Source organism: Amblyomma americanum, chromosome 11, assembly GCF_052857255.1.
Source record: "Amblyomma americanum isolate KBUSLIRL-KWMA chromosome 11, ASM5285725v1, whole genome shotgun sequence".
NCBI lineage: Eukaryota > Metazoa > Arthropoda > Arachnida > Ixodida > Ixodidae > Amblyomma > Amblyomma americanum.
In genome coordinates this window covers 2361530-2388042 of record NC_135507.1, presented here as the reverse complement: position 1 = coordinate 2388042, position 26513 = coordinate 2361530, and the positions used below count along the sequence as shown (strand labels likewise).

The window sequence follows — 26513 nt, the reverse complement described above, 5'->3', positions numbered from 1 at the left end:
CCAGCAGTAAAGAAGCACGCGCGAGTGCCCTCAATAGAAGTCAGGCGCGCGTGGCCGAACGGGAGCAACACGCTCCACCGGTTACCTTGGCAACCGAAACGGCGGTAATTTCTTTTCAGGCCGCCAGCATGATAGTGGCCCTGCGGGCTTGTGACCTTTTCTGGTCGCCGCGGACAGCAGAGTTTCCACTCCTAAATAGTCTTCCTCCGTGAGCTTGTCTAATGAAACATCACCCGCAGCTGCGAATTGGGGACCATGTGTTGGGGAAGACGCTGAAGGAACAGCTCACGCAGAAGTGGGTCGTGCTGAGCAGCCGAGTCTCCCAGAAGCTGGCGCATGCGATGGAGGAGCTGCGAAGGGCGGCTGTCACCAAGCTCTGTAGCGCTGAGGAGATGCTGGAGTTTGCTGCGCTTGGACGCTGACTTGCGGTCGATGATAGCCGCCTTCAATGTTCAAACGGTCGAGCCGAGTCCTGCGAGCTGATGACGTCCACTAAATCCTTAGCGACGTCACGAGGCAAGGACGACACGAGGTGGAGGAACTTGGTCACCTGGCTGGTGATACGTTGCAGCTGGAAATGAACCTCAACCTGCAAGAGCCAGGTGCGGGGGCTATTGGGCCAAAATGGCGGCAGGCTGACTAGCTGGAATGCGGCCACCGAAGCACCGAGAGGCTGACTGTTCTGGGACAGGTAGCCGCAGGTAGGAAGGGCGGAAGAGCCAGGGGAATCCATGTAGGATGATGGGGTTGCGTGTTCGAAGCCGGGTCGCCAAATCTGTCGGAGCTAAGGCGAGCAAAAACCAGCTCCGACAGCGTTGAGGTTTGAACTGTTTATTTGTGCTGCTCGCGCTGTGGCGGCCTAGCCCAACTTCCTCTTTCTTGTCCGGCGCCGCATGCCATGGCCTGCGAGCCATGCGCGGCGCGAGGGGCATTACAATATATATGTGAAATAATTGAACAAAGCTTCAATAAAAGATCGCGTACTGGGATAACGTTAGATAATGTGGGATAGGAAGGAATTGCAAAAAGTGAGTTTCGAGAAAAACGAGAATGAGGATTAAGAATCACTACATCGGTTTACAAATGCTGCAAACCAATGTCCAAAACTGTTAAACTTCACTATATTTGTAGCTCAGTTCCTCCTTCGTCTCCCATTTGATCCCAGTGTGCTTCAAAATGTCTAGCGTACACCTGTGCCTATTGTTCAAATGACATATGCCACGATACAAGCCAGATTTGAGTGTTGGTGTCCTGCCATAACCATACAATATGTTCCAAACATCTTGCTTAGTTTTCTGATCGTCTTAGTTATTGAATACAAACAAAAATATACATAGATGGTAAGAAATGGTTATTAAAAGTCTAAACTGAACAATTAACAAGAAAAAATAACTAATATCGAAAAAAGTGAGTTTTTTGTTTGGCCGGAAAACTTTGTATTGGTTCCATGAGATGCGTAGTGAGTTACAACTTTGGCTTCATCTTTGTAACGGTGTTGGCTATAAACATAATTTTTGTTGCAGTTCATCTGGGAATGAGTCAGCATTTCAATAAAAAAAATTGAAATTTTTGAATTTTTTACGATATAGCTTCTTAAAAGTGGCGTTATACTCTTATGGCAGAACTTAGCTCGATTTCACCGATATTTGTCTGAAGCCTACTTGACCTTGATAACAGAGTGTCGAACTGAAACCAAAGTGCTATAGTGTGCATTTAATTCGTATCTGGCCTAAGTGCTCTAAATTGTCCACTTTGATTTTTTAAATTTGATGAAGGAGCCGCACAACTGCCTCTTGGACTGCTATTACTCTCAATGCAAAGTTTCCCAAGGTTCCTTGCATTAAAGATGCACCAAGTAATGTACTAGGTTTTCTGTTAACTTTAAGAATCTTGGATGGTACTTCCACCACGGTCCATTTTCCTCAGTTATATAATATAAGACTAAATCTGCCTAGACAAAATTCTCATTCACTTGGTATACTCCTACGCATGAACACCTCAGCATAACGCAAGGGGGTGGTGAGTGACTGGAGCAGAACCTGACATTGTGCTCATACTAACGTGATGGCGTTAAGGCTCCTGTTCTGCAGAAAGTCCGGTCCGGCATTTTGAGCGAAAAATCAGGTGGCCCATCTGCCCATCGTGGCAGATGGACGTTAAATTAATGCCTGGGACTCCCAGCGATCTGTGAATGTAATGTAGAGAATGACTAGTTGCGCATATATGGGCATCAACCCATTAACGCTATTGTGTCATACCGTGAAGGCAGAGTTTAATTGTCCTCACCAGTTTCGTTTTCCCTACTAGCAGGTGTGTTTGATTAAACGATTATTACTGCAAGGTACAGTCACAGTCACGATTAAGAGAGGCTAGCACAAGCGACCAATGACCGGCTGGGCAGAAAAAAGGCAACTAAATATTATTGCCGATTTGGGTAGTTAGTCCAAATGTGAATTAGGTGCACTAGCAGTTCGGTTTTCCCTTCAGTTCCGGTGTTCAGATGTTCCGATCTAGTGTTCATGGATGGCAAAAATGGGCTAGTGTCCATATCTGCGGATTCAGTCATTCTCTCCATTCATAGACCCATGGGAGTCCTCATACCACTCCTGACACAGTGGTGCAGCGGTCAAGAGATGCGCCACTGCCCTTCTATGGAAGATGTTGCCATCGATGGAACTTGGGTTGCGATCCAGGTTGCTCTTCCCGAGCAGCCTCTGGTGATTAAATGAGCTACCACCTGACATGGACAGGTTGCTAGGTGCACACGCAACACATGCACACAAGCGCCTGGGCTTGCCCACGACCTGGTGGGTACGTGAGCAGCCTGCCACGAGGCAGGCTTCAGACACACACACAATGGCGAAATGCAGGGAATGGCCACTATAAGTGCTAGTGCACTAAAATGGAATTTTTTGCAGGTGATGACTTTCTCCTGTACCCCCTGCAAGACTGAGACTTGGAGAAGTTCTTGGGTTTGTCATGAATGGGAGTGCCGCGAGTGGAGGTTATTTTGCACCACTCACTGATCACTTGTGGTAATCTTTTTCACTCTCGACTGTTCATCTCATCTGCAGCAAATGGAGCAGCTAAAAGCACAGTTCGCTTGTTTCTGAACAACTGCCTATATCTTTTTAAGATGATGTCGCTTATATTTATGCACAAAGCCATTTCAGGCTGGCCAATAAATTGGCACTGGTTTTTAGCGTACAGATGTCCTCCAGGCACATTTCAGACAGCCTGAAACGAGTTGTGCAATGGGGGTGCTGTCCACAGTTATGAAGCCCGTTATACTTAGTGGTACGGGCAGGGACACATTATTTTTAGTTGTTTTTATCGTCCCACAATCATTTTTGTATATAGTTATGTAAAATGAGCACTACCAGACGATAAAATGAAATTCCAATGAGCTGGTGCACGAATCACCTGCTGTAGCGTTCTTTACTACCTCGGGCAGCAGTACAATCCATAGGTAGCCTGGATCTGAGCCTAGTGGTCTGAGCATCCGCATCGCATTTGGGATGTGCGGGGTTCGATCCCCAGTGCTGCCGGGTACCCACCAGTGATATAATGGGTACAAGCTTTCCCCTCTTCGAGCAAACATAAGTCGGGCTTCTAACACACGAGGCGGAATTAGGGTTGCTTGACGGCAGAACTTATCTCTGATCTGTCAAGGCAACTGTGGTCAAGACCCTTTTCCCAAGCATCTCACCCCAGAAGAGCCGAGCACCAAGCCGGGGGAAACCTTGTACCCATTAGAAAACCAGTGGGTCCCCGGTGGTACTGGGGATCGAACCCAGCACCTCCCGAATGCGAGGCAGATGCTCTGCCACTAGGCCACGCTTCGGTCTTGCCACACTGCACATATGAAAACGTACCGAGGCTCAGACTATTTTTATAAATAGGAGCATCCATCATTGTGGCAGATTGAAGCCTCACTTACCACAGCAATCTATAAAACAATGAAAAAAAAAATTATGGCAAGAAGTCGGGACAGCCTCTATCCGACCTTTCTGACATCCTTAACTGCTCAGTTTTACGAGTTCTAATGTGGGTACCCAGCCAGCCCCACAATGCGTTCAAGTGCACCTTATTGAGTGCAGGAACTGCATGCACTCCTCAGTGATGACATACATGAAATGGCCACACCATGTAATTCATCAGTATTTACTGCTGAGACATGGCTACAAAAATACTGTCGGACCAGAGGGTGCTCACTGTCCCTCATACACCCACAGCACTAGCAACTTTTACTTACTCTCATCTATTATGCATGAACACGGCACTCATGGAGCCCCCAGCTGCAAGTAACTTTAAAAATTACAACGGTTAAACAAATGTGAAAGTAACGTACTCTACCATGCCAAGTAAGCTGACTCAACTTGCTCAAGCCAAGTCTAGAGTACTTTGCTGCTTGCCAGCATGTGTGTTCTATTCACTGCCCATTTAGACCAGGTGACAAAACTTGCAGGTTTACAATCTGTTCACCTCTGACATCTGGCAAGGAATTTCCGCAATGCGATTGCTAGTTAACCCTTCAACCACCAAACCCAAGCTGCACTCATCATGGGAGATAATACCAATATCCCCAATGACGTGTCGCACTCATTCGGACTGATGTTGTGTTGGTTGCAATTTTCAACACTACATGGCAGTAGTTGTCGATAAAATGCGTTTTGAGTCTGACAACAGCCATTTTTGCCAAAAAAAAACGCAAAAATTCAGCCGATTTTGGTACATTCCTCGCGAATTCATTTGACAGTGAAAGGTTTTAACAGCAGAGGTAATAAAATGCTGGCAATTTGTCTCCTACTGTCGCAGCATGTACTGAAGATGCAGCCAAGAAATGCGAGTGAACTGCTACCAACTTGCTGGCAGCCAGTGTCATTCATTGACGCTTCCTGCATGCCCTTTTCGGAACCTCGGGGCGATAAGGAACATAATCGCTATGTCATCCCAGCCCTGTTGATCAAATTTTCCTTAATGAGAACTTCATATTTCATCCAACAGTAGGTAGTGTGGCTGCATTGCAATTTACAATCAGCAGGATGCCATGAGGATATACTCTGAACCCATAAACTTCAGAGGAAGACCTAGGTTTGGCATCTCTATCCAAATACAAAAGAACATGGACACCACTGCCTCATCATCGAGGGAACTGCACTTAAGGGAAAAAGATGGAACACAAATGTAGCATGCAAGAGTGGCGGAACGGGCTAGTTGGTAATTCATTATGCGATACAGCGCTATGGTGTCTTGTCTTTCCTCGTCCTTGTCTCTGTTCGCGCTGTATCGCATAACAAATGTAGCGACTAACACAGCAGATATTGAGTTAGAACAGCTACTGCGTGCTGCTCCATAGCAATGGAGGACAGCAGATACTCTATTTGAATTTTAAATGCAGTCATAATAAATGTAAAAACATAATAACCCATTCTGCTTGAAGCAAACAAAATCTGAAGCTTAAATTTCGGGCTACATTAGTTCATCAAAAATTTTTTTGCCAAAATCACACACTCTGCAAACTAAGATGCCAATATTGTACACTTTCACTGCTTGCACAAGCCAATTGTAATTTACAACACACTAACATCTGTTTGCACCATGAACCAAGTTGTAAAAATGAAATTTAAAAGTAATCATTTTCAAACCTTGCTGTTTTTTGTTTACGTGCCTTTCTAAAAAGAATAAAACCAAGCCATAAATTGAAATTCTACTTTTTGTCACGTACACTGCTTTGAGTTTCTTTTTTATTTTTGTTCAAGTCAGTCTGACATCTCTGCCTTCTTATCTGGACCAAAGAAGTGCAGTTCAGCTCAAGCTAAAGCTCTCCTCAACAGACTCTTTAAATGCTATTTTGCAATGAACTCGTTTTTCAGGGCACTATACAAATTCAGTACTGGGAACAGTAGCACTGGCTTGAACGCATGGACCTTAGCCAGTAACAACTTCAATGACCTTGCCTGCAACTGCGGAAGCTGGTTCTGTCAACTGTGAGCCGCAGCTTTGCATAGCATCTCGGTGCGAAAACATCCTCGCACAAGAGCAGGCTCCAATGCTGCCCCAACTACGCACTGATGTAATGTGTCAAGCAACTATTGGATTGTGTAATTCTGCATAGCGAAAGATTGAGCAGAGAACTGAAAGCTGCGATAACCAGCCATGCAATGACCACCTATCTGTCTCCTCAAACTACCTTACATCACTTTATTTCTTGTCCAGTTAAGAAGTCCAAACAACCTCTAATTGGTCGTCTCTTACTTTGGCATCAAACAAACAAAACTTAAAGTAGTGACATATAACAAACCGGTCATGCAGCTGTGAATGAAATATTCCTCCGTGACCAAACGAAGTGCACAAAACAAGCAAGATGTCCATTACAAATTCAGCTGCCAGCTTTGTGCTCGTGTGAGACTCCTTGGAACTACATCCACACTGCAGTGTTAACCGCCACAGTTGCCAACAGACGCAATTCGACAGCCTGTCTGCCAGCAGGCCAAAAGGTTCGATGGCTCAACAAACAGCCTACTCGCAGATCACATCATGGAATGAGTGTAAACAACAAATTTCACATCAGCACCTGACTTGTCCTGCAGCACCACACAGCACGTCCACCTAGTGTCGTTCAAGGGCCTTCAGTTTGCACCAAGGTTACAGCCTGCCCAGCTTTGTTTGGAAGAGTGCACTCGAAGGATCTCGATCCAGTCTTTCGGGCAGTACACTGTCCCACATGGTGTCCACCGATGTGACGCCCATAAAATGCACGCCCGCAGTACGTCTCTTGAGCACATGCCTAGGAAAGTACCCAGCTTGGGGCCAAATGGAGTGGCAACAGCAGCAACAGCAGCACCGATGTTGGCCAGTGGGCAGCTGTGGCTGCGCTGTCGTCTGCGCCGCAGTCGTCGGTGTGCGTCAGGTTGAAGGAGACCCATGGCCAAGGCAGGTTCCGCACACACGCGGGGGGGCTCTCTGCAAACTGTACACGCTGTGCTGACACAGCGATGCAGTAGTGGCGACGACTCGCCAATGCACTGGCCACCAGCAGTCGTGTGCCATTCTCCTCCCAGCTGCCATGGCACTCAAACCCTGCATGTAAGTGCCACATATCTGTCCAATTTCTTTCCTGTCCACACCTACCAGGCTTAGCATGAGATCAAATGATATCATACTGGCTATCTTGACTGCACACAAAGCAGTATTCAATGCCCCAACAGCTGCACTCTTCAAAATATCTACCAAGTGCCAGCTTGCCAGGTTGAAATAACTAAACGTGTGGGACATAAAAACACACGGATGCCGACCACAGCCTTTGGGTAGGTAGTAGTCTCCTGTAGTTAATATGGACATACAATATATGGAATACCAGTGAACATCTCAGTGGGTGCTGTTTTTATGCCTTATGTTCTAGACAGGCACTCCTGTGCAGAACAGACATAACAATGTAGCACAGTGGAGTACTACCAATGGCCTTGCCAAAATGAGCCAAGGCAAAGGAATTGTGGGATTTAACATCCCGAAGCAATGCACGGGGGACACCATAGAGGAGGACTCTTGGATTAATTTAGACCACGTGGGGCTCTTTAATGCGCGTTAACTTCGAATAGCACACGGGTACCTTTTGCAATTTGCCTTCAACAAAATGCAGCCACCAAGGCTGGCATTGAACCAAATTCTCCAGCTCAGTTGTTGAGCGCCCTAACCACTGAGCCAACATGGTGGGGCGGAAATTGAAGGGACAAAGAACCAAGCAAGCCAGCAATGATCTGCACTCGGACCAAGAGGAACACGAAAAAAGAATACAAGCAGCACTGCATTCTGAGCTCAAATTACTGACAACAAATGCAAACGGACAGTGGAGCAATCGGTGCACTGACACCCAGAAGGAAGCAAAACTGTCTCGATATTTGGACTACACTTAAAAAGCAGCAGCTGGCCAGCAATTACCATATTTACTTGCATAATGAACCCACTTTACTTCCATAAAAATTGAAGTCAATTTGGGGAGAGGGTGCACTACGCTGAGTAAAGAAAATCGACAGATTTTCCTGTAAGTCACAATTTTGCATTATACGTCTATCTGCCCATATCTACGTCTGTCTGTCTGTCTGTCCGTACATCCATCCATCCTCAATAAAAGTGTGTGGTTGATAGGTTGTGTCGCCAGTGTTTAGTACTGTTTGCTTCAAAAGGTGTTCACTGTATCATGGTGTGATCTGACGATTTTGTCATAGCCGATCGTGCAAGGCCGAGTAAATACGGTAAGTGGTCAAATTATCAACCTACCTCGCACATAAGACTATTTCGTGACAGGCTTGTGCCTGTTCCTTTGACAATTGTAACCCATGCACATAGGAGCCCAGTCACTGTCCAATAATGGACTGTTCCGACGCGAGCTGTTTTGAGTATTCAGCCCCCGACTGGCTGAGGCCAGCTGTAGCCTCCACTTCAGCGCATACAAAACGTGAGACTGAGCACAGCAGCACTCACGGTGGATGTCGGAGCCACAGCCCAGCAGCAGCTGCAGCTGGTCCTGGTGGTAGCCGCAGCCTGAGCTCAGCACTGGGCGGCCACTGCAGCCCTGAGCTGGCAGCAGCAGTGCCCCTGCTCCAGCTGGCGGAGTAGGGGGCAACAGGAACAGGCGGCCCAGCAAGGGCCCACAGCTGCCACCACCGCCGCCACCCCCCGGTGCCTGCTGCTGCTCCTGGTGCTGCACCAGCGTCAGTGGCTTGGCAGGCTGATCGCAGTCACCCAGCCGCAACTCCACTACATGCGCCGCCTTCTGCAGCAGCCCGAGGCAACGCTGCTTGATGGTACTGCAAGCAACGCGCATGGCCTTGGTAATTGTAGTTGGTAATTTATAGAAACATTTGAATGGGGGGAAAAGCACAACAAAAACAGCACCCGTCTTGACCCCTTTATGTGCTGCGCTAAAAAGTACTCTACCTAGAAAGCGTGAACCAACTAGCCCCCAAGCAAACTCTACTGAACCAAGACAGACACACAGAAAAGCGGCCAAAGTCACTTAACAAGACACGAGGCCAGACATAAAAGATGCGAATGATGAAATGAACAAGCATAACGTGTAAACCAAGATATAGAGAAAAGCAAAAAAAAAAGTGATGGTAGATTTGGGTAGTTAGACCAAATGCGAATAAGGTGCGCTAGCAGTTCTGTTTTCCTTTTGGTTCCGGTGTTCACAGACAGCAGTTGCTCGTATAGTGATAATGGGTTAATGTGCTCATGGGCCTCGCTGAATGCTTTCCAGTATTGCAATTTCATCGGCCAAGATGCAAAATTCCACGAGTTCTGGCTCTCTCCCACTCCCACATGACTGGCTTTGTGTGTGGCACCATCTTTCCTGTGAATATGTTACAAGCACATTTCTGTGGCACTACCATCAAGATTTCTCTTACCCTCATGTTTGCGCTTCACCAGCAGTTGCTACCCCTGCTGGCACTGCTGTATGCATCCATACCCCTTGATAAAGGCTATCAAGCCGCATTAAAGATGTCGATATTAAGGAGCCACTTGATAACAATCTGATTTTCAGTCACCCATACGACGCCTCCTTGTAAGAAACAGGCACAATCACCACAAGGTGAGGCGGCAGAACCTGCTGTTAAAAAGAGCTAAGAACATCAAGGCAGCGTGTGCAGCTGAGTGTAAGTTTTCCAATGTGTCCTCGGGAAAGAAACCAAGCAGAGGGCACTTGGGGCAAAAGATGGAGTGGAATGGAAAGCGGCAAAAGGATGCACTGTAGAGAGCGCCTGACAAGCTGGAGCAAAGAGAGGCGTACAGCACGCTCTAAGCAGAGACTACGCAAATTGGTGCGGCAGCCACCAACTGGAAAAAGCAAGCTTGCATTGCCTTATAGCCTTTGATAGAAGGCCAATGGCTGCAACATTTCCTGCAGTAGGAGACATCAGTGCTCTGCGAGTCTCGCTGGTTTTTACTGTTAATTGTTAGGGCAACTGCTCATATTTCATGCCATGGATGTGCTTATGAGCCTGCCGGCACAAATACCCGGGACTCTGCTTGCTCAATGCACTGCACCTACCATTCGTATGTAGCCTGGACATGGAAGCGCGACTCAGGCGGATCACCGAGCTCGGGCAATGGCTTCAAGCAGCGCAGCCTTGTGGTGCCCAGCAGCAACACGTCGGGTGCCAGCACCCGCAGTGGTGCACTGCCTGCCTGTAGCGGTTGCCAAGTAGCCAACGAGAACCAGGTAGGCCAGCTGCAGGCATGTCCCGCCCCGGTAGCAGCCGGGGGCCACAGGCGCAGAGTCCGGGAGCCTTCAGTGGCACCACTGAGCGCATCACAGGTGGCGTCGCCCGACTGGGCCACCAACCAGCCACCATCAGCAGCGATGTGCTCATATGCGAAGCAGCGCAGCCTGTCTGCATCTGTCTTGGCCGCAGCGTGCACCAGTCGACCAACAAGGTACCGCACCGAGCCCTCCTTCCATGAGGCCAGGCATGTCAGCTGCTCCTCTGCACAATGTTCCCCACCACCAGAAAACTCGCACCAGCACTAATATGCACGGCACAATGCTTGTGTTTCAATTATGGTGCCAATTTTGTTTAGTCAGAAAAACTAGGTGTCATGGCCAGCAATAGCCCTGGCACACCCATATAGCGATCATGCAGCCAGTGCAGCTAGTAGGAGCGGAGGAAGAAATGGCTCCCACCCTCTTTTGTTCTCTCAGGCAGGTTTAGCGAAGGGAGCTCTAGCCTACAGCTGGCCCAACTTAAGCAGCACAATTACCTCTGCTCTCAGAGCCCAGCACACTGGTACAGGCCTGGAAGCGCAGCAGCAGCTGGCTGGGTTCGGTGCACGACTCGAGGTGTGACTCTGGATTGGCACAGTCGCCGCTGCCCTGGTTGTACTTGAACCGCAACGGTCCCTGTAGCGGACACTCCTCCGCGCTGCCGTTGAGTCGGAAGAGCGAGTAGAGGCTGGCATCTCCGGCAAACTCGGCGCACACAGCCGCGTGTGAAGTGAAGTGGGAGCAGGGCGTTTCCTTGTACTGCAGCACATTGGCATGTTTGGCACTGATGCCCAGGCAGCGCACGCAGCTAGCTTCAGCCAGCAGAAACTTGCTGTCGTGACCCTCAATGCAGCGGCCCCGTCCAGACAAGTGGGTGCGGTTGATGCGCACGGGCCCCCGTGCCCCTTGAAGGAACCACTCTCCCCACCAGCTCGCTGGAAAGTCGCAGCCATCTGCACTGCAGACTGCAAAAAGTGGAAGGCATTTCTTTAAACAGGACACAGGCAACAAAGTCAAAGGACTTGTGATCAGCAATGGAAATTTTCTCCCTCGCTGCATCCACCATCAGCAAACAGCGTTTTTGTAGACTGTGCAGAAGCCAGATGACAGTTTTTGCACAAAACTATTGTAAGGCCGTTCTGTGTGTAATCATTTGTACAGTTTCTCAAGGGCAACCACACACTACCCAAAAAGAATGAGGTACTTCAGCTTGGAATTCTGTGTTGGCTGGCCTGCCCAGCATGAAAAATTTTACCCACTGGGAAGACCCAAAGGCCAGGATGCTATCCGAACTCACTTATTTGATGGCAGTAAACAGCAGAAAGTGGAAGCTTCACAATTCAGAGTGATGAGATGCCTACGCACATTCAAGACTAGATGATGGTATGCACGTTTACCAGCAATCATATAACATTCCATCCAAGGCACAATTTGTTCAATGGCGAGGTGAACTCCATTCAGTCACTTACATTTCACCTACCAAGCCAGACTGGCCGCATATACTTCGTATACACCTGGCTGAAATGCATGTGTGCCCATATCGCTGTCAAGAACGCTGCATAAGATTCAGGAACAATACACCGAGAAACGCTTACATTTTTATATTTCCTGCTTATTGCATATTCGTGTGTTCTCTGTCTGTCTTCGTCTTTTCTGTACATCAGAAATCATTCAGAAGTTGAAGGCATGTATGTTGCAAAGGAAAAATACTGAATTTTTAATAACTACATTCAATATGATTTGCTCAGTCAGCTCTGGAAAAAAAGCTTAACTACCTTCGAAAGATTCGGCTCTCATAGCCGAACGTATTGCCTCAAGCAACATTTACAGATTAATGGCACACAATACTTGTCAACTTCAGCTCATGAACTTGCAAAGTGAAGGCAGTAAACATTTTATAAAATACTGCCTTAATACCTCGTTCTTTTTTCACACAAGCAGTTAGATGGCACAACTCCGTGACCTTGGTAGCAACAGATCCTCAGGTGCATTCCCCCCTCTCCGACTTTTGACTTCTGACTTGCCATCACATTGATTTTTTTTTAGCAATTAGTCATTCCTAGTGAACTGTCAAGTCGATGCCCCCCCCCCATCGTTAAGCACAGGTCAAATTATTTTTCTATTGTAGGTAGGATACAACTTAAAAAGACAGCAGTTGTTAGCACTGGGCCACAATCCGCGGTGTACTGTATTACTCCGCTAGCCAGTCCCAGAAGTAAACAAAATCAGCTTTTAATGTCTTACTTTATTAAACAAGCCAGGTATAAACATTCTTGATCTTATAACTTTTTTTCTTGTGATTAGCTTCTTGTTTAGGTGACAATATAAGTTTTAACAACACACTACGTTTTTGTCGACGAGGAATTCTGTGCGTTGGTCTTAAATGTGGGCGGAGCTTCACTGAAGACTTAAGTTGTATCCGACTATACAATTATGAGCCTTTTGCTTACTATACAAAAGTTTAACCTTAACCTTCAGCTTCAAATATGCTGCTTACTCAGACTCTGTAAAAAAATACAGATGCCTCTGACTGAAGTAAAGGGAAGCGTCTGCTTGCTACATTCCAAAGAAAATAAATAACTTTCCATCTTTCAAATTGAAATCACTCACATCTGACAAATATGTGAAATCACATGACCTTACTTGTATGCACTGTAATCATTTTTTTCTTCGTTTCTTATGTTATAAATTGTGCATGAAAATCTGCATTTTTCATATATACATTCAGAAGTAGACGGGGCACATTTTGTTTCATGGATAATGCAAACTTAGATGCACTGAACATATTGCCATTCTACATATTTCCTCTCAGAACATGATTAGTGTGCTGCTAATTCAGTTGTTTGTATTTTGTTACATTTACATGCCGTTTAACTTTTCCTGCAATATATGTGAACCATACTTACATTGCTTTATTCAAGTTATGTGCTACTACTGAGGAAACAATCCAGTCACTGTCTAATCATTATAGGTATAGCATTGTTCAAATTACAGATAGAAGCACAGCACTCTCAGCAGGAAGAAGAGCTACAGGAGCTTTAGGAAACTTCTACTGGTTGTGAAGCTTATCCATAGCATGCTTCCGCTGCCCCAGCTAGCAACGCCGGGCCTAGCAAAAATCTTTCCCTTCCTTTTAATTACTGTTTTAATAAAACTACTTACTACTACCACAAGTTTACAGAACTTAATTTTGGCTGAAACATTTTTTTTTTCCTGTCTGCACTTGTGCAACATGCAAAACAGTATCTTTGCTACACAACTGTGACTGTACTACTTGGTAAGCTTTATTGAATCAACTCTTCGCTTTTACTCCTGACACAGTTCTCTCTCTCTATGCAATTCTACCATAGTACAACTGGTACAGCAGCAGCTTGCTGTCTTTTAACCGACACTGACACCTTTCATAGTGGCCGGTTCTGTCTAACATGGAAGAAAGCTGCCTGACCAGATAAAGGTTTATCGACCACCCTACCTATTCTAGCTGAAGTGAACAATGTGCTCGTCCTCTATGCCCAACCATGGCCGGAGGCTATGGCCCAACTATTAGGGTGGGAGAAAAAAAAGGGGCAGGTGGAGGTCGCGGAGAGAAGCTTGCCAAGGTGCTTTCACGCGAGTATCCAATTCGCCGTTTACACACCGAAAATCAAGCATGCATTATTCAGGTTAAAGACTTGCACTAAATCTCATGCGGCCGTGCTCGTCTACGCCTTTACACTTGTATGTATGTATGCATGCATGAAAAACGAGTGCTGGCGTCTTGCGCCCACCGATGTTCCTCGTGCTCTAGCTCCAACGTAGAACAGCTGGGTCATTGGAGCTCGCACTCTGGGCTGGCACCGTGGATACGCTCGACGGTTATAATCGAGCAGTGTTTACATGCCAGACACTTACGAAGTGCGGGAACTGCTTCAGATCGCCGACATCGGCATGCCAGCGCTTCTCCACTACCGTTCTACTTTCCCGTCACCCTGCCCGAATCGCAGACGTTCGAGGGCGTTTTTCACGCCACCCACTTGCGCGCCAAGCAGGCTCGCAGCGCTAGGGCATTCGAGCCCAAGGGGGACGGTCGGCAGCAAAACCGCCGCAACCCACCGGCGCAGTAGTACTGCACGAGCAGCAGCGGCAGGGCACGCACGAGGACACGCCCGGCCATGCCGCGGCGGGTCGATGCTGCCGCAGGGTCCTCCGCCGCACAGGATCGTCACCGCGGCGGCGCCATGGCTCACCGCCGCCCAGCGGCCCTCGCTGCTGCCGTGACGGACGGCCGGGGTGAACGCGCTTCCAGCGTGCGCTCTTCGCGTAGTGCAAGGTGCAGCGCCACGACCGTCGGGGACTCTCTGCAGTGCCACACGGGGCGCGCGGCTGCATCAATCACCAGCTACGAGGCCTGCCTGCCGCCATGGCCGCCGAGGCCGCACCGAGGAGTCGGCTCCGTCAAAATAACGGCGGTCGCCCTGTTCTGATGGCTTCCCGTGCCACCGATATGCGTTTATCTTTTATTCATTTTGTGTCGCTGGTCATGTGACATATGACCCGCGCATTACATGCTTGGAAAACTCTTTTGTATGTTTTCTTCATCTGTCCAAAAGACTGGTTTCGGTTATTGTTAGGCGCCGAATAAATTATATTTGACTTAGCCATGGAGCGCTGTCTACTTAGCTTGCCCTTTTCTCTTTCTCCATCTCTAATTTCTAATCATATCGGGCTTCTTAGCTGCGGGTCAACGAACTGCAGCAAATTCAACTGTGTCCACTTGACTAAGGTCCATTTTGAGCTCTATAATCCCGGAAAAATTGCAGATGATTCGCGGCTCACAATTAGGGCGTGGTGGTGGCGGGATTCTTTCGTCTTAATTATGATGACAGCCTACTGATGGGTCGGCTCGATATCGTGTAGGGTGGTCGGGAGCTTGTGGATCTCAACAACTCTTAGATCCCAGCCCACCAGCTGCTTTTGTGCAGCCGGCTCTTAGCTGGACACCGCGATCTCCCACCGCGCTCTATGTCGATGAGTTGCCATTTAGAGGGTGGCTGGAGCTCGGAGCAAATGTAGAGGATACAGTGAACGTCTGCTCTGGGTGCCCCGCATAGGGTGCATTCGCGGGAGAAAAGTCCAGGCGGTGCATAACTAGAGCAAGGTGAGCTGTGGATATAAAGGTACAGGATTGGAGCTGGCGCTAACCTGCTCGAGTTTAGAGAGGGATCTGTGGGGGGTTGATTGAGTTGTTGCTCCCTATAATGGAGACAAATTTCGTTACAGGTAACCATGCAGGCGTTCGCGTGCACTGCCTGGGTCTGTAGCTGGTCCTGCTCGGTTGACGTGCACCCGAGCTGTTAATTTGTGGGCTGTTTCCCGGGGTTGCCTGTATGAGCAGGTACCCATGGGAGTTTGATTTGGTCGGGGCCCGGTTCAATAGAATTGAGAATGTTGAAAGCAGGCGTGTGAATCCTGCCTCGTGCAAAATTCCCGATTGATGTTCTTGAATGACTAAAAATTAGTGGGGCAGTGGTTGAAGAGATCGCCAAGGCAATTGAAATTTCCTCCGCCTCCAGTGAGGATGTAGCTTTGGTCGAACCAGAAACTAAAGGCTGGAGTGTGTTGGAGACTACGCTCAAGGCAGAGGCTTGATGATTGGCATATTCTTCGGCATCCATATAGACTACACTGGTATTTACGTGATAGTGTTTGTGCAACGCCGGGCTCTGACTTCTCGGCGAGCTGGGGGGTGGACCGGATGGACGTTTGGGGGTAGCGGAAGGATTGTTAGATGGGATTGAATTGTTCCCGGGGTGGAGTGCATGTGCCTGCGGGAGCTTGTACGGTTGAGGTCTAGGGCAGAGAACTGCCGCTCTGTAGTGGTGGATGATACGCGTTCGAATTGCGCTGTATGGTGGGCTTCGATAAGCTCATCTAGGGTATTGTGAACCCCCATAAGGAGGAGACGGGCATTCGACGTGTGCCTAGGGACAGTGAGGGCAGTTTTATAGGCTTATGACGTATGAAGTGATGAAGCGCATAGTCCGACAAATGAGCAACCAAAGTTCACTGCGTGAAGAGTGCATGAGGGTAACATGCACTGCGAAGTTAGAGCTTGTCACGATGTCCAAAGTAATTTAAATATGCAAATAAAGTTCGTTGCATGTCTATGTCGCCAAGGGCAGGCTAAGGGACCTAAAACACTGTTGTTAGAGGCACTGAAGACAGCTTCTCCATGCAATGTTCATAGCACGCTCGCTCGTCAGCATGCGCGCCGGGCACTCAAGCAGGATATCTTCCACAGTTTCGATCGAGCCGCAGTTGTCACAAATGCGGACTGTTCATTTGTGCGAAACCGTATCGCAAGCCGTTTGTAAATGCAGCGTTCAGGCGAAGTCAATGATAAACTGTTTCCATATGGCGAGGAACTCTGGGTAGGAGTCTTGATCTGAGATGTGAGTCGACTGAGTAAATAATTTGGTAGTGATGTGTCGGCAAACTCTAGAGCCGATAGATTTCTTCGGAAGCAAATCTCTTAGCCATTTGGGACGCATCACGTTTCATGAATGAAGCACGAGCGTACCTCCGATATTGGTGACCTACACGGGCCGCTTCATCTGCTTTTTCAATAGCCAGAATGCCGCAGTGTGCTGATATCGATCTAAATGTTATGCAATGTCCTGCGACAACAGCCACATGACGTAGATACCCGACGTCAAGAGAAATGGGCTCGTTGATTGGTGTTATTCAACAGGTTGGACAGGATCTGCAGATATGCTTTGGAGTCGGTAAAGATAACCCATCGGCCGGGGGTTCGGCACAGGATATAGGAAACAGCTTCTTTAATGCCGTGAAGCTCAGCTGTTTTAGAGGATGTCTTCCGTTGCAGCCGATAAGAAAGGATATGCCTGGTTGAGGGCAAATAAATGGCGCAGGAAGAAGTGTCTTGACTTGTTGAAACGTCGGTGTGATGACCCCATAATGCGCAGGTCCACACGGGACGGAGAGGCAAAGAGACACCGTATGGCTCAGTTTAAACAAACAGGTATATTCAATAATTACACAGGAGTAAGATTATACATCAGAGGCTGGGGCGTCCGAGCTTACGTGCCGACGACTTCATGGGGGGGCGATGGAGTGGCTCCGGAGTTGGGCTCGAGCGGTTGCTGGCAGAAGCTGCACGCCGACGGGCTTCGGCGCTGAAGGCCCTCTTGGCGAACGATGTCGTCCTGAGCGTGCTTGCAGTAGAATTTCAATAGTCGTCCGTTTCTTCGAGGATGGTTCACAAACCCTTCCTCCAGTGTCGCCCGGCCCGGAAGATGAACCGGAGGCGAGCTTGTAGATGATGACAGCAGAGCACAATTTTACAACATACATATACAGAGAGCCAAACTGGAAAAAGCAGAACTGAATCTACAAAAGAACAAACTTTGCACCACTTCACTCATCGACCGGGCAGGCCAGTGCCTAAGCAGCATCACATCACATGCCAAGCATGGAGCCCCAGCTCAGACTGCACTGCATCCGTTTACATGCGCTTTTAAGCACTTGATTAACAAAGGACTAAGGGCGGTCATTTCCAGTGGCCCGCCCAAAGCATCAATTCTCCAATCCAAAATAACATGCGAGATGGGGACCACCCCTTGGGCTGGGCTTAGCCTCGACCCCAGAGTCTGTCAACAATACAAACTAAATAAACAACAAAAACGCCACCACTCTCTCTCAAGTGAGAGTACACACAGGCTCTCTCCTCGGAGCCAATTCACCAGCGCCTGTCCCTCCACATTCTTGGCGAGTACTGCCTGTCCGCCATGACAGGTGTCCGTCGCGGCCCTTCTGGGAAGCTGTGGGTGCCTTCCCGGCGATAGCCCACGACAAAGGGGGGGGAGGGAAAGAATGTCGTCTTCGCTGTATCGCATAGCGTCGGCTGTGGTACGGCGCGCTCTGGCCCGCTGACAGCTCCATTGACCTGGAATGTAACCGGAAATTGGGGAGGATAAAGCCTGTTTCCCCGGGGCGGCGGCGGGACCGGTTTTTCTGGTCGTCACTCCAAGAGCATGGCTGGGTAATTGATGATGCCGCTGTCACGGGTCTCCGTCTACGCCGCGCCGTCGAACGTGGATCCTCGTAGCATACACGGAATGTCACACTCGCTCACCCTCCAGAAGAATGTTCTCCGAACATTTGAGTCCACGCAGCTCCCCTTGTCTTTCTGAATCGCCTCGCACAGTGCGTCCGACAAAACACTTTTCGCTGCACTCAACACCACTGCACAACACCATATGCCTCCGCTGTCAATACTGGCGTCTCCAGGGGCAGCACTGATCTTCTTTTACAGATAAACATGAAACTCAGCACCCAAGCCTCTCCTTTCTAGTCCAAACTGGACGAAATAAATTTACCACAGTTACAAAGGAGCTCCCACTTCTAGCACGATCACGGCACAGACAAAAATATAGATAACGAAAGGAAGTAGGGCAGGTTCTGCATGCGCTCCGCATGCTCTCCTGTGCAGGTGTTACTTAATGACAGAAAGGTTTAACTACCAACTCCGATAACTTAACACATAAGCACATAGCAATGTTATGAGCTGCGGCATTACACAATTCTAACCAGTTCACAACTCCGCTCTGTTTACGCCATCAGTCCGACTTAGCTTTCCGATTTCGCAGCGGATATCGGCCTTCATGAGTCATACTAAGTAAGTCTGTGCCCCTTTGTCTGCTTTGGGACTCGCGAGGGCTCGTGGCAGGAGCCTCTCCTGGCGTTATCTGCGCGGCAACCTCGCGCGCTTCTTCTTCTAGCAATGCATGAAGTAAATCCGGTGGCATTCCGGCCGTCACCTCGGGCGCCTGCCGAACAAATGCAGGAGAGGGCGTTTCTTGCGAACTATCTGCGCGCTCCGCTTCACTTCTGTCCCCATCAAAATCCGCGCTTTCCCTTTCCTCATTTCGTGAATACTGAACCGGTGCCGACTTGAGGCGATTTGCGTGTATCCTTATCAAACGCCGGTTCACGTCTCGGACTCTGAAGTTTACCGGAGAAAGCTTCTCGACAACCTCGCACGGTCCTCTCCACTTCGTCTGGAACTTACGAGCTAGCCCAATCTGCCTTTGGCAGTTTTCAATGTACACGCTGTCCCCCACATCAAACGGCGCGTCTCTAGCACTGCGATCGTGCACCTCCTTCCTGCGCTTTGCCGCTTTCTTTAAGGACTCCTTTGCGATGTCCCTCGCCACTTGCAAGCGCGATTCTAGCTCAACCTTATAGTCGTCCAGTGAAGCGTATGGGACACGACGGGGGCCCTCTGGCACTTCACTAGGCTGGTCCGGGTCTCGGCCGTAGAGAAGAAAGAATGGCGATTCGCCCGTGCTCTCGTGTGCTGCGGAATTGTAGGCAAACATTGCATACGGGAGCCACAAGTCCCAGTCCCGCTGGTCGCGCGAAACAAAATGCGACAGGAACCCGGCCACGGTTTGGTTCAGTCGCTCCACCGCGCCGTTGCAAGCCGGATGGTACGGTGTTGTCTGCTTCTTAGCGATCTTAAGCAGCTCGCAAACTCTCCTCATTAGCTGCGACACGAAGTTCGTTCCCCGATCTGTCAAGAGTTGCCTCGGGGGTCCATGTCGGAGCACGATCTGTTCGACAAATGCTCTTGCAACCGTGTCTGCCTTCTGATCTGGGAGTGCTACCGCTTCCGCGTATTTTGAAAGGTGATCGACAAATACTAAAATGTACTTGTTTCCGGAAGTGGTCGTGGGCAAGGGGCCCATTATGTCCATACCTGTCCGCTCGAAGGGAGCCGAAACCTCAGGGAACGGCTGAATTGGAGCTGGTCTTCGTCCCTTGGGTGTTTTTCTTTCGAGACAGGAATGACACTTCGCACAGTAGTCTCTAACATCCTGTCGCATGCCACTCCAAAAGTACAAACGCTCCACACGCCTGCGTGTCTTCGCTACGCCAAAATGACCGGCGCATGGCGCATCGTGAAACGCGCGAAGAACCCTTTCTGTCCACGACCGAGGTATGACGACTCTCTCCCAAGCGGTTTTCTCTAATCTCCCTTTCCTGGTTGGCCTCGTGCGCCGACACAGGGTGCCGTCTTTGTCAATGAAATAACCTAGCTGTTCGGGGTGAGACGGTGCGCCCTCTAAGCTTTCGATTATTCGCTTCAGGTCAGGATCTTTGCACTGCTCTGTGCGTAATTCGGCGGGGTCGACTACGGGGACAAACTCATCTATAGCTGCCACGGCAGCTGTGCGGCTGAGTGCATCAGCATTCAGATGTGTCTTTCCTGACTTGTGCTCAACTTCAAAGCAGTATTCCTGCAGGTGTAGATTCCATCTAGCGAGTCGCGAGCTAGGGTCCCTGACACTCATCACCCATTTCAGAGGATGGCAGTCTGTGACTAGCTTGAATTTGCGGCCGTAAAGGTAGCATCTGAAATGCTTTACTGCCCAGACAACGGCGAGGCACTCCCTTTCCGTAGCTCCGTACTTTTGCTCTGTGGGGCTCAGCTGTCGGCTAGCAAAAGCAACGGGATGTTCTTTGCCCTCGATAACCTGAGATAGCACGGCACCAACTGCGAACTTCGACGCATCTGTGGCCATAACGAAGGGCAAACTAAAATCCGGGTGGCGCAACAGCGGTGCACTCATTAGCTTCCTTTTCAGGGCCCCAAAAGCATTCTCCGCGTTTTCGTCCCAGCGAAAGGCGACATTTTTGGCTGTTAAGGCGGTGAGCGGCTTAGCGAGCTTGGCGAACTCCTCTATGTGCCTTCGGTAGTAACCGATCAGGCCGAGAAACTGCCGGACCTGGCGGACGCTAGTCGGGGATGGAAAATCCGAGACACACCTTAGTTTCTCAAGGTCCGGTCGCACGCCGTCAGCTGAAACAACGTGCCCGAGGTATTTCACCTCGTTTTTGAGGAATTGGCACTTAGAGGGCTTCAGCTTGAGACCCGCTGCTCTTAGTCGCACCAAAACCTGCTCAATATCGCGCAAATGGTTATCAAAACTGTCACTGTATATGATAATGTCATCCATATACACGAAGCACAGCCTTCCCAGAAGACCTGCCAGGATAACATCAGCGGTTCTCTGCCAGACAGCAGGGCTGTTGGCCAGACCCATCGGCATTCTTTTCCATTCATAGTGCCCTGAGGGCGTGTTGAATGCCGTTTTCTCGGCATCTGCCGGATCCATTGCTATCTGCCAGAATCCCGCCGCCATGTCCACTACCGTGAAGTACCTGGCAGAGCCCAGCTGAGAAAGCGTCTCCTGTATATTGGGGATGGGGTATGGATCGATGCGAGTTACGGCATTTAGTTTGCGGTAGTCCACTACCAATCGATACGAGCCATCTGGCTTTTCCACCAATAGTGCTGGTGCTCCCCAGGGTGACTTTGAGTGTTCGACAATGCCGCGATCAATCAGGTCCTGCACCTGCCGCTCCATCTCCTCACGTTGGGAGTAAGGAATCCTGTACGCACGCTGGTAAACGGGCGATGAAGTGCCGGTTTCTATCCTGTGCTTTATAACGCCACAGCAGCCCAAATCCAGGTTGGACGCGGCGAATACCTCCGAGTAGTCGTTCAGCAAACCAGCCAGAGCCTCCCTCTCCCTGGAATTTACGTGAGAAAGATCGAACGACACCTTTGGAGCAGCCGAAGGACTAGCATGCTCTACAGTTGCGAGTACCGTATCGGTGGGCTCACGTTGCTCTATCGCAGAGGTGAAGAAAGCCAATGTTTTGTTCTTGGGAAGGCTCAGTGGCTGCTGGCTACAGTTAACCACGCGTAGGGGCACTCTGTGGGCGTCATTAACTGTCACGAGGCACGCGGCTGCCTTCAGGCCATTGCTGAGAGAGTCGACCGGCTCAAGCACTCCCACGGCGCCGCTCTCTACATCTGAAGGCACAAACGCGTACAAAATGTGCTCCGACCAAGGAAGGACGACCGCCTCCTCGACCAGCCGGACGGCAACCCGCGAATATACCTTCTCCAATGATCCCACTGTTTGACGGGTGTCAATATCGGTAATGCGAATCTCAGCCCCTCTCCTGTTCAAAAACGGAACTTTTGAGCCGCCCGCATTAACCTCTTCCTCGGAGAATGAGACTACTACCTTTCCTTTTCTCAAAAAATCCTGCCCTAATATACCTGACACTCCGTTTGGCAGAGACACCGTGTCCGGGCATACGTAGCAGGGGTGCTCCAATGCAATTCCGCCGAGAGAGAAGTGTAACCGGTAGAGTCCACTTATGCCAAGAGGATCCCCCGTTATGCCTACAAATTTGGTTGCCATACCACCAGACGCTTCCAACACCTCGCGGTCCCCCTTCCTTCGAAGCGTGTTAAAACTGCTCTCCTTAAGCAATGTCACCTTTGACCCCGTATCTATCAACAATTCCATACAACAACCATTTAACTTGCAACGCACAACAGGGCATGCCTCGTCGGCCACACAAACTACCACCACCTCATCATCCACTGCTCCCTCCCCACGCTCCTCAGGCTGGGGAGGACTAACTAGTTTTTTGACTCGGTATCTGGAGCCCCGCTGTAGGCTTGCTTAGGGCGTGTCTCGCCTGCTTCTCTTTGTGGCTCCCCACGGCGCACGTTTTGGCAGAACCTGGCGATGTGTCCGCGACCCTGGCAAGCGAAGCATACGATTTCTTCAAAATCTCGCATACCGCGCCTGTAGCTTTGTGGCGGTCTCCGGTTTCCAGCGAATGAGCGCTGTTGAGCGCGCGCTTCAACCTGGTGTTCTACCTGCTGAGATAGCAGCTGTTCTAAGCGATCTAATCGCTCTGTCAAGAGAGCAACCTCAGGGTTGAGCACCTCTCTCTCTATGACGCGTACTCTCGCTGCGGCTGTCGTTAACGCCTCATTTCGTTCCTCATCCAATGCGGCCTCCACGGCTTGGTCGAAATTGCTCGGCTTGCGCGAGAGCACGAACCGGCGCACGGGGTCTTGCAGACCAGCCACGAACAAAGCGGTCATTTCCTCTTTAAGTAGTTCCTCCGCGTATTTCTTCCTTAGCTGGTCTCCTTCCTCCTCCCTGCTTAACGTATCGCGTGCTAGGCGCTGAAGCCGCGACGCAAATGTTCGCACGTCCTCCCCTACCATCTGTTCGGCGTCACGGAACCTCTGTACCCGCACGTGACGTGGTTCAGTGTCGAAATGCTCAAACGCGAGCTTCTTAAATTCCGCAAATGATTTTGTGGATTTTACTTTTTCGTCTCGCCATGCAAAATCATGAGCAGCTCCTGCCATCTTACACCTCGCCATTCCCAGCATTTGAGCATCGGACCATCCCCCCATTTTCCCAATCTCTTCTAGCATGGAAAAGAAATCGCAGATTGGAACCCCTGTCTTATCTCCTGTAAACGTCGGAATGACGCTTCCTAATGCCAGCATGCTTGCTCCGAGCGACGGCTGTGGAGTGGGAGCTCCCTCAAATACAGACATTTTTTTTTTCAAGCCCTCCGGTGCCTCAAGCCTCTCAAATGGGGGTAAAAGTCCCACAATCAGTCCCGTGATTCCCTTTTGATTACAATTTTGAAGTCATGAATGTCACCGCATTCAGAGGACATTTGCTTTTGAGACCCCACTTCTGACACCAGTGTGATGACCCCATAATGCGCAGGTCCACACGGGACGGAGAGGCAAAGAGACACCGTATGGCTCAGTTTAAACAAACAGGTATATTCAATAATTACACAGGAGTAAGATTATACATCAGAGGCTGGGGCGTCCGAGCTTACGTGCCGACGACTTCATGGGGGGGGCGATGGAGTGGCTCCGGAGTTGGGCTCGAGCGGTTGCTGGCAGAAGCTGCACGCCGACGGGCTTCGGCGCTGAAGGCCCTCTTGGCGAACGATGTCGTCCTGAGCGTGCTTGCAGTAGAATTTCAATAGTCGTCCGTTTCTTCGAGGATGGTTCACAAACCCTTCCTCCAGTGTCGCCCGGCCCGGAAGATGAACCGGAGGCGAGCTTGTAGATGATGACAGCAGAGCACAATTTTACAACATACATATACAGAGAGCCAAACTGGAAAAAGCAGAACTGAATCTACAAAAGAACAAACTTTGCACCACTTCACTCATCGACCGGGCAGGCCAGTGCCTAAGCAGCATCACATCACATGCCAAGCATGGAGCCCCAGCTCAGACTGCACTGCATCCGTTTACATGCGCTTTTAAGCACTTGATTAACAAAGGACTAAGGGCGGTCATTTCCAGTGGCCCGCCCAAAGCATCAATTCTCCAATCCAAAATAACATGCGAGATGGGGACCACCCCTTGGGCTGGGCTTAGCCTCGACCCCAGAGTCTGTCAACAATACAAACTAAATAAACAACAAAAACGCCACCACTCTCTCTCAAGTGAGAGTACACACAGGCTCTCTCCTCGGAGCCAATTCACCAGCGCCTGTCCCTCCACATTCTTGGCGAGTACTGCCTGTCCTCCATGACAGGTGTCCGTCGCGGCCCTTCTGGGAAGCTGTGGGTGCCTTCCCGGCGATAGCCCACGACAAAGGGGGGGGAGGGAAAGAATGTCGTCTTCGCTGTATCGCATAGCGTCGGCTGTGGTACGGCGCGCTCTGGCCCGCTGACAGCTCCATTGTCCTGGAATGTAACCGGAAATTGGGGAGGATAAAGCCTGTTTCCCCGGGGCGGCGGCGGGACCGGTTTTTCTGGTCGTCACTCCAAGAGCATGGCTGGGTAATTGATGATGCCGCTGTCACGGGTCTCCGTCTACGCCGCGCCGTCGAACGTGGATCCTCGTAGCATACACGGAATGTCACATCGGTGATGATGTGGGTGTGCTGCGTATATTCTTCTGCTAAGTAGGCGAGAGTAGTTTACAGAAGCGCTCCCTGTGGCATGCGGTTCTTTGCATTCACACCTGGAATAAACATCTTCACCTTTAGAGGCAAGAGTGCCCAGGGGGGAAAGGACAGAGGTAGCAGTTTCTGTGGCTTAATAATGGTCGGGACGGGCAGGAGCTGCACAGCTGGCCAAAGCCAGAGTCGCAGTGAGTTAAATGGACACGGTGTGCTTCTTCCTTTGGATGACATGGCGGAGGTGGGTACGAATAGTTCCCTGAGCGGCGATCACATCTAGCGGGAGACAGCCTAGCTTCAGGCACTGTTCCTGATGCAGAGGCATATCCGCAGGCAATTGTTCTGCGTGGCATCGGGAATCTTCTTTGCTTATTGGAGATAATATTTGAAGCACTTGTAGACAGTAGCGCTAGGCTCCTTCACCGTAGGTTTTTTCAAGCAGAACCATTGAACGGCAGCTGCTGTCCCGCCATGATTCTGAAAACTTGCGATGCTGACCGATCCTCTCGCGGAGTTGTTTTTTTTATCTGAGGTGCCCACGAGAGATCACTATCACAACACCCAGAAATTGTTGAGATCGTACATACGGTAGTGATCTAGGAGGAGCGCTTATTGAGTCATCGTTTTTGGTGTGAAGGCCATGGCAACACTGGCGAGAGACGAAGACCTCTGGGGGCAAAGTACATCAACATGTGCAGTGGAGCTGTCTGAAGACGTTGCTGTTTAATATAGCGCGAACGTGACGCGTTCCAGATGCAGATGTTATCTGCATAAATCGTTAAGCTTACTCCTCGCGGAAGGTTACCTGTTATGTGTATAAGGGTAATACTGAACAGGAGAGCCCACGAAACATATAACTTCTATAAAACGTCTCCAAACAACTCCAAACAGCTAGCAACGTCTAACTCTAGATTGAAACGTTTAAAAAACATCTCAGCAATGGAAGTTTATCGACAAACCTTTTTAAAACCTACTGAAAAAAGAGGTTTATTCACAAACGTTTTAAAACGTACTGACAGAATAGGTTTATTCACGAACGTTTTAAAAACTTCTCTAAATATGTTTTCCACGCAACGTTTTAAAAATTTTCTGACGAGAAGTTTACGCGAGAACGTGTTAGCGAAGTTTTTTAACAGCAATCGGAAAAGTAACACAACTGTTCCAATTAGCGGAGCGATCGACGCCTAGCGCCATCTATCAGAGAAATTACGATGCACGTCTACCCATTGTCGAGTTGCACCCCCTTAGGATACGTCTCGAACAGAACTTGCTTCATTTGGCGGGTCAAGGTGGGCCTAGAATTTGGCTTGCGGTGCGACATGGTAACGCTTCAATTTGTAATTGCATGTATACAATGTTTACGTATTATTTAATTGTTTTATTTGTATACCAACATCCATAGGGTTTATTCTCCTACCAAAT

General features: G+C 49.4%; 1 protein-coding gene across 1 annotated transcript; it reads right to left on the bottom strand.

The window, feature by feature from the left end:
- Nucleotides 1–4148: 4148 nt before the first annotated feature.
- On the bottom strand, nucleotides 4149–14723 carry LOC144111158 (uncharacterized). The gene is made up of 5 exons (XM_077644316.1): nucleotides 14360–14723; nucleotides 10765–11232; nucleotides 10055–10490; nucleotides 8485–8810; nucleotides 4149–7083 (listed from the first exon to the last, which is right to left on the bottom strand). The coding sequence occupies exons 1-5, from the start codon at nucleotides 14418–14420 to the stop codon at nucleotides 6791–6793; spliced, it is 1584 nt and encodes a 527-aa protein (XP_077500442.1). The 5' UTR covers nucleotides 14421–14723; the 3' UTR covers nucleotides 4149–6790.
- Between the last annotated feature and the right edge of the window lie 11790 nt (nucleotides 14724–26513).